Raw genomic sequence first — 14,493 nt, 5'->3', positions numbered from 1 at the left:
TTTGTTTGCTTGTCAATTTCCCAACATTCATTCAAAGAAATTAAAATTGCACGAACCAAAGTAAACCTGTGTAGACGCTTTTTGGCATCACCCTAAGTCTTATTTTTTCTAGTATTACAGCAGTGTTCGGAGTGTGATAACTAGCAGCATCTGCCGTGGACTTTTACATTTAATTCAAACTGACGACATCTATTGACCCACACGACCGGAATTCTGTATGTTTCCACACTAGGTTAATTACACACATATCAATATTGGTGGTTCATAGTTTACAGCAACAATGTAGAAAAGCGATATATTCTAATGAATATGAAAGTTTATTTTCTTACAGGTTTTACCGGACACTCCTCCCTTCCGCCCTTTCTATGCTTCCCCAACTTTTTCCACATTCGCATGAAAAATTATCTGTTCTACCTGTAAACTGCTCTGCTATCTTCGACCATTTTTTCCTCACCTCCGACGCTGTCATTGATTCTATTGCTGGCTTGTCGCCGTTCTGATCCACGAATGGTTCAAACTTGACTGGGTAAGTTTAAGTCTCTCGCACGCTGCTTCTCTGCTTCTTCCTCCTCCATCGCAACCGCCTGAAGTTGTTCCTACAGTGATAATGACAGATTTAGCCATTTCTAACCTTGATAATCTTTCATATCTATATCAAAACTTACCATTGCTCGCTCGTTGTTTTCCATTTGATGGTTTATCCAGGCGACCTTATCCATGATGGCCAGCTGCATTTGTAAATTATAAATGATAGCCTCGCCGATATTGTTAGAAGCACTGCCTTCTTGTATTACTTCACTGTTCTCGTAATCTTCTTCATCGTCGGACAGTCTGTGTTCTTTGTATTTTGCCATTCTCTCATCCTCTTTTGAAGTATCATCAGTGTACTCTCGTCTGTATCCTGTCTGCATTCCTCGTAGTCTTCGTCGTCTGCTGGATCATCGGGGATCACCACTTCTTCTTCTGGACCAAGGAATGCGTAAAGGTCTGCTGTTACTGTCGCTAGTTGTTTGACTATATCGCTTCGACGACGTTTGACGCGTTCAGCACTGAGATTTGAGCGTTCCTCTTCTGCTGGTAGTGCGGCAATCAGCTACGTTACGCGATCGAGTCCCTGTTCGGGTGTCTCCTGGAGACAGTCGATCTTGCCGCTTGCGCTTCTCGGGTACTGGACGAGTTTGACTCGTGAAGGCAGTAGCTGTAGTACTTTGCGTACATTGAGCGTTTGCTATCGACTGTGAAGCAGTTCGATGAAGACTCTGCTGTTCGCACACAGTCGCGATTTCAGAAGGCGCTTGTGATTAAGTGCTATGAACAGCCATTGGCTTTTGGAAAAGCAGGCGGGGCAGAAAAAGGGACGAGAAAAATGGGACAATTTATTTTCATGCCGAACCTTCGACGACTTTTTCCAGGCCAGCTTCATCCCACTGGCGCTGGACCAACTCCAACTGGTGGAAAAGTTTACTAGTCTCCCAGTTGGCCATTTCCAATTGGAATCTACTCTTCCTCTTTGAGGAAAGGACCTTGACCTCTTCTACACAGGTCTTTGAGGCATCTACGCGGTGTCGCTCCATCTGCAAGGTAAACGTCAGTGTTACTACGCCTCGTTATCAAACCGTAAGATTTTATTACACACCTCCTTTTCCTGCTCTGGTGCGCACGATGGCATGGGCCGGGGAGGTTCTGTCACGTATGGGGGCGGGGCGGGAGGGTGATGGTAGCTGTGATAGTGAGGATGGCGTGCAGGAATCGGCGGCGGCGCGGACGCAGTCGAGTACCGCGACGGAGCTATTGCAGGAGAATCTGTGTCGTCCCGCAGCGGTGGTGCGCGAGAGATAGCAGCCGAGGACGAAGATGGTGAGCTGGACGCTGACGTATTAGATGCTGGAGGTGGAGGGACGTCTCTAGGCGGCGGAGGCCCGTGGTGCGGTGGCGGTGGCGGTGGCGGCCGTGAACCATAGCGAGAAGGTGGTGGTGGATAGGGTGAGTAAGGACGGATAGGAGATCGAGATCGTGACGATGCATATCCAGGTGATGGTCCACGGCTTCGCGACGACGGCGGTGGAGGTGGAGGAAGGCTGCTGCCGCTGCCGCTGCTGCCACCGCTGTTGTACGGATGAGGAAGATGATAAGGACTGGATGGCAGCGGCGGTGGTGGTGGGCCATAGGGTGACCGACGTTCGTACGGCGGCTCCCTTTGCACCGGTGAAATCGATCGTTGCGAATAGCTCGAAGCAGTCGAACGGCGATGATGATAGTAGCCACCGTATGACGGTCGCCGCGGGGAACCTTCGCGTGAAGAATGCGGTGAGGGCGAATGGATTCGCATTGGCGATCGGCGCGAAGGCGGATAGCCTCTAGGTTCCGGATACGGATCGTAGTATCGATCAGGAGGAGGCCGGCCGTAGCCATTGCTTCCAGGTCGTGGAGGTGAACGGGACGAACGTCGGTATGGATCAGCTGGCGAATATCGTCGGCTGCTGCCTATGCTGGATTCTCTGTAATCTCGCTCTGATCTGTAGCTTTCGCCTGGCCTATACGTATCCGATCGTGGCCGATCGTAATATCCCCTGTATCGCTCATCGTAGCCTCGGTATCGCTCCATGAGCTTGAATGAACTTGATTCAAAAAAGTTAAAACTCACCCAAGCCGAAGGGAAAACTGAGTTCAAGTCCTAGGTGAGCTCGTGACGGGCAGCAGTTGCCATATTCGTTGAGGCCTGAAACCTGTATCTCATCTTTCCACTGCATTTGCATCATTTACTAAAGCAATTGCTGGACTGCAGAAAAATACAAATGGACATTAATCTGGCATTAATCTATTAAGCTACACCTCTAAACCTGATGCTGACGAAACATGCACTAAAAACGAAAAGTAACAAATCATTGATGGGTGTCATTATCCTGTGAAGATTAAGTTCCAATAATGCATGCAACGAGGCATACTTTGCCTTCTGACGGTAACAAGAACCGCTAATTTTACAAATTGGCAGCATCTTGTCCTGGAAGATCTCCACAAGGTACTCATAAGGATACCAACTCCGCCACAGATGTATTTAGTTTGAAAGGCCTAGTTTGAAAGGCCTAGAATGATATACAGTTTAGCTTGCAAGCTGCGCGGTGACGATGTATTCCTGAATTGAAAGCAATTGCAAGAAGCGAACAGGAATATTTTACACTCTACAGCTATATCCTGGCTCGATAACAGCGAGTGCTTGAAATTCACGATAAATATAGCTCTTCAATGGAGGATGGTGCAACCTAGCGGGTTCTCCGAAAGTCCTTTTTTTTGCGCTGAAAGCTGACATAGGAAGAACGAGCGAATACATAACCTTTTTCCATTCCGTTCCTTCATCGTTTTTCTAACCATGAGCACACTTTCCTCCTTGCCTTCACGAGCCGCCGTCTTTTCGGTTGCGAGTGCGCTTCTTGCTGCTACAGCTGTCAAGGCCGCACCGCCGTTTGACCCGCAACAAACGCAACAAGATGACGAAGCAGAAAAAGAGAAAGAGGTGGTTGACGAGTTAGCCGAGGAATGGTCGTCTGAAAAGACCGGCGAAGAAGAAGAGGAGGAGCCATTTTCGGATGACGACGAAGGAGGGCTCGCAAATATTGATCAGACTGCTGCTAGCGACAGCAAGGACGAGGAAAATCAAGCCGACAGTATCTTTTTTGACTCGAAACAACAAAGCGATAAGCTGGAAGAACCTGTCGTCGAGGACGGAACGATGCCGACTGCCGAAGCTGGCGATGAAGTAGAGGAAGAAGAATCATTGCTGGATATCCCTGAGGAACCTGAGCAGCAACAGGATGATGGACCCTTCGAGGATAATCTGGATGACAGTAAAGTTGACGATTTCCTTGAACTTGGAAATGACGGTGAGGAAACATCGCCTGAAATCATGGGCAAGGAAAATTTGGATGTCCCAGAGGAGGCCGCCGATGCCACCATCGTTGACGATGAGATAATATCCAAGGATATCGAGGAAGAGCAGCAGGAGAGTTCTGAAGATCAAAGTGAAGAAGATGAGCTACCGGAAATGACGACTACAGATGACAATGTAATGCTCGATCAGGACTCATCGGATGAGAAGTTGCTGGATGCTGTTATCGAGGAAGAACCGAAGATATCAAGCATCGATAAGGAGTCAGAGATTGTGGATGACGAAGCTACGGAGGAATCCCAGGATGGTACCTTCACAGGCGATGGTGAAGAAAACACTGCTGGAACTGACATGCCTGTGGAGGATGCCTGGGACGAGGAGGAACAGGATAGCAACCAAGAGTCTAACGAAGAGGATAATGAAGATTTCCCAACAACTCAAGTCATTGACGAGGAAGAAGACAGCAAAGAGCCTGACAGTCTTCTTGATGACCAGACTGATGACAACCAACAAGAAATGGAGCTGACTATACCAACTTCCACAACAGATGAAGATGATGAGACTAGTGAATTCGTCTCTGCAAGTAAGGATACCAAGCAGGAAGAAGATAACGACTTTTTGGGGGTAGCAACAGCAGCGGACGAGACTCCCGATGAAGAAACAGAAGAAATCATTAATGACATTAACGAGAGCTTGGGAAAGGCACTGGATGCTTTCCAAGATGATCAAAAGACGCCGTTGCTTGAGGCACCTCCTACTCAAGAACCAGCTGCCATCCCATCTCACGACACCATCGGTTTCTTGATCGAAGAAGAAAATGACACAACGCAGCGCGACGCATCTGGATCGACACTCAATATGCTTCTTTTCTTTGCCATTTTCGCACTCATCCTATTTAAATTACCCAAGATCAAGGTATTTACCGTGGTATCTGTTTGCATTTGCAGGTTGTGCTAATTCGATGCAAAGCGTTTGCTTTCTTCCCGATCCCCTCACGATCAAACTCTTCCTGTAAGTTTGCATATATAGCGAAGAGAAAACTGTAGCATCAATGAACTGATTGGGTTTCTCACTTTTCACAGCAGCATCACACTCTCAGAAACAAAATGAGGGACTAGAGAGGAATTTTATTAGAATTTCGTCTCACCCTTTCTATCCTATGCATTACTACCATAATCTTGACCTGTACCTTTATACAAACGATTGTTTTCTTCTTTTTCTATATTGACTGGTATAATAATATATCATTCTTGCGCATGCTATTCGAATGGGATATGCTGGATAAATACGAACGGCCTAACGGCCAATAGAACTAATGGAATGCGTATGCTATTACTGATATGCAACGGATGATGATGATGATGATGCAGATTAGAGTTTCTTGTAGAGTCGTATAAAATATCGCATGTCTTGGATATCTATCGGAAACCGTAGGTTTTCAGGATGTCTACGTGTCACATGAGCATTTATGCTTGATAATATTTGCAAATGCATAAAAGAGACCGTACCTGTACCAGCGTGAATTTTCAGATAATACACACTCAAAGTCTTTAATAGCATCTAGGAGAGTATACAGCATGTAGGTCTTGCCGCCGACTTTGAGGTGTGAGAATGAGCCTGCTGATTCGACGACCTATGATTTTTTTTCAGAATAAATGAGAACAAAAGCATCAGAGATAGTCCTCACTTACCAGTAGATACGCTCCTTTCTTCATGTTCTTTACAAGAGTATCCACGAGCACCATGGCTTCTGATTTCTTGACAAACAGTTCGTTCATGACAAACATAAAAGTAATCAAGTCCGCCTTGGCAATTCGTTTTACTTGCTTTGCAGGGTCGCTAGGTGAAAGTATATCCTCGTGAATGTACTTAAACTCTAACTGAGCTGGAGAGATATGCCACGCAGAGCGAGCAGTTGCCTCGAAATTTGCTAATGTTTCTTGATAATCGCCAATATCTTGCATTGTCAGCTGGATCTGCTGTCTATCGGCGGGAACGCGAGTCATTGCAGCCATCAAGCTTACAAGTTCAGAGCCGCTTCCAGATCCAACTGCGTAAATCCTCACTTTGCGTGCAAGCAGTTTGGATATCTTTGGCATGCAGAATATCTCATAGTAGCAGAGCGCACGGCCGGGAACGTATGCAGCGCTGTAGACTTGAAGACTCTTTGCATCGGACGTGTGAAATATCCCCTCGTAATCTCGCTGAGCAAAATTGGCCTTTATACTTTGCAACGTGATACCAAAGTCGGATCTTTCAAACGTTTCTGCGCAGGCTGTCTGAATAACATTTAAAATATCTGCCATACGCAGCTGTCAGATAAACTCTTTCGACAACAGGTTCGCAAAAAAGAACTCACTTTGTTCCGGTGCACGCTCCAGTAAAAGCAATCGCTTTTTGTACGCTTTCCGATCATACTCGATCCTTTTTCCAGCTTGTTGTTCCGAACTTGATTTCGCATCCTCAAGCTTGACCTTGCTCAGTTTCTCGGTGACTTGATCCATTTGCCCTCCTGTTGTTTCGTTGATCAGTTGCCGCCAGAGGGTCTTGCTGTTCTATCCCCAAGCCACCCCTCCTCCCAAATTTCATGCAAGAGGTCCCGAATTTCAAGGAGCTCCTTTGTAAAGAATATGGTCACTGCAAAAGATGTAAGTTTAATTCATTAGGGGAATCGGTCAAGTAATGAAGGCTGAATTCGTCAGATCGAAGAGGAACGGAATCAGCTTTTAACAAACTGCAAAGGTCGAAAAGTGATTGGTGTAAAAACGGTACGTTGTTATAGTGAGATCAGTTTTGCCCGGTAGCAAAGAATCTGAACCACCCCTTCTCGCCCAGATCGCTGATGCAATGGTATTCGATGGACTCGAACCGCACCCGTACAAACGATACGAACGAGCTATTTTAAACAGGAAGCTGCTGGATGTAGAACGTTGGCACACGTATTTGATATTAGGTAGGATTACTTAGAAAATCTCTGGAAGACAATTACTCATTACATTCTATAGTATTTGAAGATGACTACAAAGTTGTTATTCACTTTGGACCAGATGGACGGTTTGAGGTAAAAAAAAAAGAAGAAAACCATGCGAAAGGATTTTTCAGGCCTATCTAATGCAAAAGGCAAATTTCCAGTATCAGACAGACTACGATGAACTTTCACTGTGGCCACCTCGAAATTGGCGGACGCACATCAAATTCGATGCAGAAAGTACAGACGATAAATCGTTGGAAATAGCATTAGTGGAAAGCAATCGTTGGGCAAGAGTATACACACGAAAAGGCGATCCTTACAACCATTGGCCTCTGGGCGAGAAAGACGGTCCTCAGCTAGCAACAGACATTGTAAAGAAGGAGAGATTCGGTGGAATAATGCAAAGAAAAGATATATCTGTTCGAAAGATCTTGGGAGGCCACTCTGAGATGTAAGTGGGAAAAATGTGTGTGTGGAACCCATCCATGGAACTTAGATTAAATGAATCGGTACTAGCAAATTGGAACCATGGGTGGCAGATGAAATATTGTACCAAGCTAGAATATGCCCATCTGATCATGGACCGATGTTTACCCCGGAAGAGGTCGACTTTCTGTACGAGAAATACGGCGAGATTGAGCGAATAGCAAGACAAGTCAACTATGATAAATCAAAATGCCCACACGAATTCATGGCGTACCAGAACACGCTCCACTTTGAACACAGTAACTTCCACATGATGAATATGCACAAAGTCAAACATCAACTGGTGAGAAAGGAGAAAATGCAATGTTAAAAAGGCTACAATTAACGAGCAGAGATATAGTTTGGTAAACAACTGTGTGCCTTTGTGTCAAGACTTCAGCCAACTCGAAGGGATTCTGAACTGAAAGATGATATCGCCGAACTCGCAAAGGAATTATATGAAAAGAAGATGAACCAAGCACCCAAGGGCATGATCAAGAAACGAGCTATACCCAAGTTGAGCCGCAAGAATCTGGAAGAATTAAAAGCATTGAAACATAAAAAGCGACTTAAGGCTGAGAACGGCAAGAGCGTTGCTGTCGAGCATGAAGAATTATCATCATCAGACGACGAATAAACCCGGCCCTCTCTACTACTATTTTTATCTTCAGTTGTTATTGTTGTTATTGTTGTTTGACAATAGTAATAACATGAATCGCGCTTTTTTGCTTGCTGTTGGGATCGCTTTACTGTCAATATACTATGCTCGCCGGAAAGCGCAAGCAAACAAGCGCTTGCGACAAGTGCCTGCACGAGGAGAGCGGGTGGTCATCGTCGGTTGCTCATCCGGGATTGGACGTGAGCTTGCACTGTGCTATGCCGCGCGTGGTGCCAAGCTAGCGCTGTTTGCAAGAAGAGCAGAGCTCATGAACAGTCTGAAGCAAGATTGCGAGGCTGCAGGATCTCCCATTGCTGTGGCTGTCGCAGGCGACGTTACCAGAACGGAGGATCTCGAGCGCTTGGTGGACGATACGCGACGAACCTTGGGAGGAGTCGATACGCTCATTTACTGCGCGGGCACGATATCTGTACGACTTTTCTTAGATGCTAGTGGAATCCAGGTTGAGCGCCAGCAGACAACGTTCAAAGTCATTACTCAAAGACCGGAGGGCGCGGGTGCCGTCTTGGATCAAGCACTGGACAAGATAAACAATGTGAACTACACGGCAGCTGTGCGCTGTGTGAGACTTTTCCTGCCGCTTTTGCTCGAGACTTCCAAGGCGCCAAACATTGTAGCTATTTCCTCGTTGGCTGGTAAGGTCGGTGCACCGACGCGATCGCTCTATGCGGGATCCAAACATGCACTGCACGGGTTTTTGGACTCGCTGCGCGTCGAGTTGCAGCCGCTGGGGGTCCACATTGGAGTTATTTGTCCGGGAACAGTCGAAACAAACCTCCGCAGCTCGGCTGTCGATTACAATCTCGGTACTGGAGAAGACGTCGCAGGATCGAAGAAAGGCAAGCTCAAGCCTCGACAAGTCGCCTTGGCAACCATCAATGCTTCTGACAGACGGGAACGAGAAGTATATATTCCTGCATGGATGGGTTACTCTGCCATCTGGGGCAAAATGTTAGCAAGTTCCTGGGTCGACTGGGTAGCTGCTCGGAAGTACAAACTCCCCTGAAATCATTCATTAAAAGAGAGAGAGAGATCATCCCCTATTTTTACACCTGTTTCCTTCCTTTTTCTTCCATTTTTTCTTTGTCTGTGATATATATATGCGTCTTCTGATTCTTCTACTGCTCTGTATCTTGCAAGTACGAGCGCAAGCACAAAGTGAACCATCGCAGATATCCGCCACGGCTGATGTCTCCTCCAGCAGTCCAACACCATCTGTTCGAGCTAGTGTTATTCCATCCGCATCATTAACGCCTTCTCCATCAACCACCGTTCTGACGCATTTCTCAGCATCAACTCGAAACTCGGCCAGCTCTTCCACGTTGTCTTCATTCCATCCCTCGCACACGGCACCGATCCCAGATGATACCGTTGGTGAACATGGTCCTCTCTATGTATCTTTGGCCGACAAGAGCGTCTCGTATCAGATCCTCTTGTGCATTTCCATGTCGTTCGTAGCATGCACCTTTATTCTGCTCAGTAATCGATAATGATAATAACTCTCCCTTGTCATCATACCAGTTTTGTTTGCAAACATCAACTGTTAGCTTTGAGGAAACTTTGAGTGAAAATTCCTATCATTGAATAGATAATTTGCTTTTTGGGAGTAAGACACTAGTGTGGTATTTATCAGGTCACTGTGAGGGAGCCCATCAAGCGGGATTGGGCAAGGATTTGAGTTTGACTGCAGCAGTTGCGATTGTTCCAGCGGTTCGTAACACTGGACCAATTGTTTCAAAGAGCGAACAAGGCACCAGCTGCAGCTGCTGTACTTTTTCTTTTCTGTAAGAAAGGGAGTGCAATAAATCCGACCTACGCGAGAGGGCACGATATACTCGGCAAAACACCTACAAGAGCTGCTTTGAACTACTTGACCTTGACCCTGGTACGGCTACAGAATACGCGACAACCCGCCATGGACCGGTGGCCCCTGAACGACACTGGGGATCCAACCGCAGGATTAACAAACGACGGTCGTTTGCTATGGGACCAAAGCCTTGATTCGCTACTTTTGCAAACAAACGTTAACGCTCCAGTGCCTAATCTTGCCGGCTCATTGACGCTGCAATCTATGCCTCAAAATCAGACAGAAGAACAGCTACAGATAAATGGAACCAGTCAAGGTAAACCGGTCGATGCAGTTAAATATAGCCATCGTCTAGTTTCATCTAACACTATACATCAACTTAGACGAAGTGCCACGTAAGCAAAAATACCCTGATGTGTCATCGGAACATAAAGTACAGCCCTCCACCACCGCCAACAATCCACAGCAGCAGCGAGATTGCATATCCAGGCCGCAGCTTCGTGTTCATGTCAAACAGCTGCAGCTATCCAAGGTTCCGAGCAGTATGCAACCACGTTTAGATCTAGTCGGCATTAAACGACTATGTATCGCTATACTGCGGAAAATGTGCATTTCTGTCACAATTGCTGAGCTTCCGGATATCGATCTGAATGCTGGATCCGACGCTGATTCGTATCTTGTACTTCCACCCAAAGCTATGCAGTTTGTAACGGCCATGATATTGGGGACGTCAGGAGACAAAGATGTCTCACTCACAGAGGGCTCACAAATATCAAATGGAGACCTGGCTGCGATGCAACGTCTGGTCACGTTGGTAATGAGATCAAGAGGTGTCACCTTTAATTCGGCTGCTCCTCAAGATATCATTATCTCAAATACCTCAACTATCAACTTGCCGCCGCTACCTCCTCAAGTTAATTGTCCGGCTGCAATGACTAACCTACTGGATATCACATTTGCATTACCGACATGTACCACCCGATTATTCCTACGTCTTTACCGTTTCATCCTTTGCATCTTACTCGCTTCACCGCACAGCGATCCGTTTGTACAACCAAATCCAATATCAACCCCTATTCACGGCCAGGTTACACAAGACATCCAAACAATGGATCTGTCAACTGTGGAAACGAAGATCTGGAGAGGCGTGTATACCACATTTTCAAAGTTCGAAAGCGACATACTCCTCATTAAGCACAATGCACAATCGATGTACGGGAACCAGAGTGATATACCCAAACGTGCCGAGAATCTCTATGCATTGTTCCGTAAAATCGTAACAAGTCTCAAGTGGCAAGCCATGTAAGTTAAAAAGCCAGTTTGTAATCGAGCTATGCCCATCTAACGGCGTTGTCTTTATTGCAAGGATGCCGCAAGTGGCTTCAAAGGACTTGGTTTTCAAACCATCAGAGCTATTACCAGAAGAGCTCTCCTTTCCCAGCATCTCTTCCTCAACGTAAGTATTCTTCTTAAATGTTGGTCATGTAGTAATCGAATGTATATACTAAGTGATGATCATAGTCCCATTTGTTTTGTACCAACAACGCCTCTCAATCATCTAATTCATCCTTCTCATCCAGATTATGCATATCACATCAAAAACTCTGCGATTTTCGAGCTAGTCTCACATATGAAGACGTCGCCATCCGATTGCTACGGTCCCTTACCACGCTTACATGTTGCCAGAAATCTCAGTACACTTCTGGACGATGCCTCGCCATCCACATTACTGGCGGTGTTTCACAATACCAGCATTGAATTCGTACGAAATAACACGCACAATGTTGTAACGGATGTATTGGTCTCTCTTATGCCTGGTCCAAGCGCGGTATATGGAACCGACGTAGACGGTAATAACTGTAATATTCAGAATGCAACCAAGGGTTTCTTGTTCGTACGACCGGTCTGTGTCATTGAAAAGATGAAATTCGCTATCAATGATCGTGTCAAGGAGCTGTGCTTCAACAACCTGTATTCCGTCGTACGAGTGGATACTCTCTGCAAACCTAGTGCTAGCCAGGATGCAGTGACGAGAAGGATTATTCTCAATATCCGCTCCATGGTTTCTAGTTATGTTGTTCGTGCATTCCATGCCACATCATCAAAGGCTGCAAAGAATAATGAAGGTATCACCACGAAGGATTCCGGCCAAATTCCAGGAAACAATGGATTGCAAGACGCTGCTATACCACCGACGATCAATCCAGCTCCTGGGATAAAGGTAGAGAAAAATGCACTTGTAAACAACAATGGCGTGTTGCCCCCAAATGTTATCAACGAGCTACTGAAGACTGCATGTGACCAAGGCAACCATGCACAAATAGCACCCATCCGATCGTATTCGGCGGTACCATCAAATGACTCGAAAAATATCGAAACCAAAATCTTTGTTGCGCAATCCGACCTTTCGGTATCTACGGCTACCGAAACGAAGCAGGCTATCAATGTTCACAACAGCGGGTCAACCCAAAATACCTCCGCTAACGTCTTGAAACGATCGACGAGTGGTCCTGGCGATGATCAGATTGCAGTATCTGTCAAAAAGATCAAAACCGAGCATTCCTTGGCTGTGCCAGATCAAACTAGTCCCAAGGCAGAGGCGACAGTTCTAGGTAGCCCGGATACAAAATTCAAGGCCATCCAGGAAGCAACACCCGATAGTCCCCCTCCACCTAGCAAGCCTGTTGTTATTCCAGAAGATACTCTGCCAGCTCCAACGGAGAACAGTGGAAAAGAAATCGATCACGATGTATGGCGGAGGTTGTTCAAAGGTATTAATGTCTTTGTAAATCGATGGTATATCATTCTAATTCCTTTTCCTCTAGCATGTCGCATGAAAGGCGTGGCGGTGCGAAATATTTCAGAGAAATATGCAGATCTGAATTGGGCAGCACCAGATTCTGAAGGGTTCTTTAAACAAGTATATTTTTGGGACGACGTTGTGATACAATTGTTCAGACAAATGACAATGTATCAGCGAGTGACCGAAGTAGCTTGTCTAATGTAAGTTATTGCTTGAAATAATACAAGACTGTGAGAAAAAAGAGGACAAAACTTGACAGCTCTCTTGTTTTCGTTAGGAAACTACGTAATTTACCGCACATGGCGCAACTTGTCGAGGTCTTGTATAACGACAACGGCGACGTAGTTGGTCTTTCTGTTGAACGATATCAGACAACATTGAAGCAATTTGCACACGCACATTCACACCATCGTCTGACAGCTCATCAGAAACGGTCTATTATCGAACAAATGCTCGTATGCATGAAATCGATCCACGAGGCTGGCCTTGCACACCGAGATCTATCTGAAGTCAACTTTATGGTGAATGCCTTGGATCGGAGGCTTCCTGATGGTAGCCAGGATGTGCATCTATATCTAATTGATTTTGGCAAATCGCTGTTTTGCAACGCCGATGATATGCGAGAATGGTTTGTGGATGTTAAACGAGAGGCTGGAGAATATCAAGGCGATGTTGTACCTGAAACCAAGGAAGAACTCGAGGAATGGTGCCAAACGTTGCCGTGGGTTAAGGGAAAACCGGACCACGGATATCGGATGTACAGGTAAGATTTCATAAGGTTACAAAGAAATAAAATGCAGTGCAGCTAAGCAGCGAAAAAATTTGAAGATCAATTCAGACTTTACCGAAAGCACGCAAGGATGACAAGATTCTTCCTTGGCTCATTCATCCGCAGGCAGAGGATATGTATTCCATAGCGGTCATGATCTGGAAAATCTTTGCAGAAACTGAGCCATGGCAAGGAATCCTTGATACTGATCTGCAAGGCCTACGGTTTGTTGTCCAGGACGACTATCGAATTCAAAAAGCCGTGGAACGAGAGATACACGGGCCTGTCAGCCAGGAGTTTGTGCTGAAATGTTTAAAAACACAACCGCAGGACCGTGCCACTGCTGCGCAGATGCTTGAATGGTTCCTGCAAGAAGATATTAAAGCGAATCTTGTTCAAGAATGGAAGACATATTCCTCTACCACCAGATCCTCCCGCTCTCATCGTCGACGATAGATGGAAGGGGGAAAACCATTATTTCACTGTATCATATTTATGTACATGCGTTTTAATAATGAATACCAAAAGTCACTATCGATAAAGAACCAGACTTGACCATCCCATCTCTCGATCGTCCCAGTCTACACCGTGAAGTTGGATCATGATGCCTCCTTTCTTTTGCTTATTATTTAGGTCTTCAAAGTAGTATTCTATCCAGCAAGGCAAATGCGTCTTGCCACCTCCACCTTTTCGATCGGGCTCACCAAGCTGGCTGACAATTTCATGCGCCTGCGTGGATGGCTGCAACCCATACGGCAATGTCTTGCCGACAAACGGCTTGAATCCGTCCCGCGTGTGCCCGTTGTATATATCAATCGAGTCGAGCTTAAGTGTATCATCGTTGCCTTTAGTTTCAGGCACAAAGCAGAGCGATACGCCCAGCGACTTGTACGAATGGTAGGTGCAATCAGGGAATTGCTTAACAGCAGGCTCGGGAAGTTGCACTTTAGCCTCGTTCGTGATTTGCTCCAGGTATGCCTTGAGTTCGGGCGATCCCGGAGCAGCAGTTCCTAGCAGTGACAATGGCTCGAACCGAGGTGCCTTGACTGGCATGGAGCAGGTGGCCGTGCGTCGCGACACGCGAAATAAAAGAAAAATGCAGAAAGAGCCGAAGGG

At 46.1% G+C, this 14,493-nt stretch overlaps 9 protein-coding genes across 9 annotated transcripts; 5 read left to right on the top strand and 4 right to left on the bottom strand.

Annotated features, from left to right (window-relative positions):
* Positions 1–512: 512 nt before the first annotated feature.
* VTP01DRAFT_4261 (uncharacterized protein) lies at positions 513–911 on the bottom strand (the record flags this gene model as incomplete). Its single annotated transcript, XM_069382924.1, has 2 exons — positions 513–596; positions 666–911. 2 exons carry the CDS (start codon positions 909–911, stop codon positions 513–515), a joined length of 330 nt encoding a protein of 109 aa, XP_069243676.1.
* A 471-nt stretch (positions 912–1,382) lies between these two features.
* Positions 1,383–2,605, bottom strand: VTP01DRAFT_4260 (uncharacterized protein; the record flags this gene model as incomplete). The annotated part of the gene is made up of 2 exons (XM_069382923.1): positions 1,383–1,574; positions 1,637–2,605. 2 exons carry the CDS (start codon positions 2,603–2,605, stop codon positions 1,383–1,385), a joined length of 1,161 nt encoding a protein of 386 aa, XP_069243675.1.
* A 762-nt stretch (positions 2,606–3,367) lies between these two features.
* VTP01DRAFT_4259 (uncharacterized protein) lies at positions 3,368–5,001 on the top strand (the record flags this gene model as incomplete). The annotated part of the gene is made up of 3 exons (XM_069382921.1): positions 3,368–4,798; positions 4,853–4,894; positions 4,966–5,001. 3 exons carry the CDS (start codon positions 3,368–3,370, stop codon positions 4,999–5,001), a joined length of 1,509 nt encoding a protein of 502 aa, XP_069243674.1.
* Positions 5,002–5,254: 253 nt separating this feature from the next.
* On the bottom strand, positions 5,255–6,387 carry VTP01DRAFT_4258 (uncharacterized protein; the record flags this gene model as incomplete). Its single annotated transcript, XM_069382920.1, has 4 exons — positions 5,255–5,330; positions 5,392–5,516; positions 5,575–6,182; positions 6,243–6,387. The coding sequence occupies 4 exons, from the start codon at positions 6,385–6,387 to the stop codon at positions 5,255–5,257; spliced, it is 954 nt and encodes a 317-aa protein (XP_069243673.1).
* A 126-nt stretch (positions 6,388–6,513) lies between these two features.
* VTP01DRAFT_4257 (uncharacterized protein) lies at positions 6,514–7,956 on the top strand (the record flags this gene model as incomplete). Its single annotated transcript, XM_069382919.1, has 7 exons — positions 6,514–6,531; positions 6,586–6,651; positions 6,719–6,836; positions 6,889–6,944; positions 7,004–7,305; positions 7,371–7,623; positions 7,681–7,956. The coding sequence occupies 7 exons, from the start codon at positions 6,514–6,516 to the stop codon at positions 7,954–7,956; spliced, it is 1,089 nt and encodes a 362-aa protein (XP_069243672.1).
* Positions 7,957–8,029: 73 nt separating this feature from the next.
* VTP01DRAFT_4256 (uncharacterized protein) lies at positions 8,030–9,004 on the top strand (the record flags this gene model as incomplete). The annotated part of the gene is made up of 1 exon (XM_069382918.1): positions 8,030–9,004. The coding sequence occupies one exon, from the start codon at positions 8,030–8,032 to the stop codon at positions 9,002–9,004; it is 975 nt and encodes a 324-aa protein (XP_069243671.1).
* Positions 9,005–9,098: 94 nt separating this feature from the next.
* On the top strand, positions 9,099–9,488 carry VTP01DRAFT_4255 (uncharacterized protein; the record flags this gene model as incomplete). The annotated part of the gene is made up of 1 exon (XM_069382917.1): positions 9,099–9,488. One exon carries the CDS (start codon positions 9,099–9,101, stop codon positions 9,486–9,488), a length of 390 nt encoding a protein of 129 aa, XP_069243670.1.
* Positions 9,489–9,913: 425 nt separating this feature from the next.
* Positions 9,914–13,833, top strand: VTP01DRAFT_4254 (uncharacterized protein; the record flags this gene model as incomplete). The annotated part of the gene is made up of 7 exons (XM_069382916.1): positions 9,914–10,121; positions 10,189–11,107; positions 11,172–11,261; positions 11,327–12,576; positions 12,631–12,808; positions 12,886–13,371; positions 13,437–13,833. The coding sequence occupies 7 exons, from the start codon at positions 9,914–9,916 to the stop codon at positions 13,831–13,833; spliced, it is 3,528 nt and encodes a 1,175-aa protein (XP_069243669.1).
* Positions 13,834–13,908: 75 nt separating this feature from the next.
* VTP01DRAFT_4253 (uncharacterized protein) lies at positions 13,909–14,430 on the bottom strand (the record flags this gene model as incomplete). Its single annotated transcript, XM_069382915.1, has 1 exon — positions 13,909–14,430. The coding sequence occupies one exon, from the start codon at positions 14,428–14,430 to the stop codon at positions 13,909–13,911; it is 522 nt and encodes a 173-aa protein (XP_069243668.1).
* Between the last annotated feature and the right edge of the window lie 63 nt (positions 14,431–14,493).

This window comes from Rhizomucor pusillus (assembly GCF_041956525.1).
Source record: "Rhizomucor pusillus strain CBS 183.67 unplaced genomic scaffold VTP01scaffold_2, whole genome shotgun sequence".
In the NCBI taxonomy this organism is placed as follows: domain Eukaryota; kingdom Fungi; phylum Mucoromycota; class Mucoromycetes; order Mucorales; family Lichtheimiaceae; genus Rhizomucor; species Rhizomucor pusillus.
The sequence above is the reverse complement of the archived record's forward strand: the minus strand, read 5'-3'. Positions and strand labels throughout refer to the sequence as shown.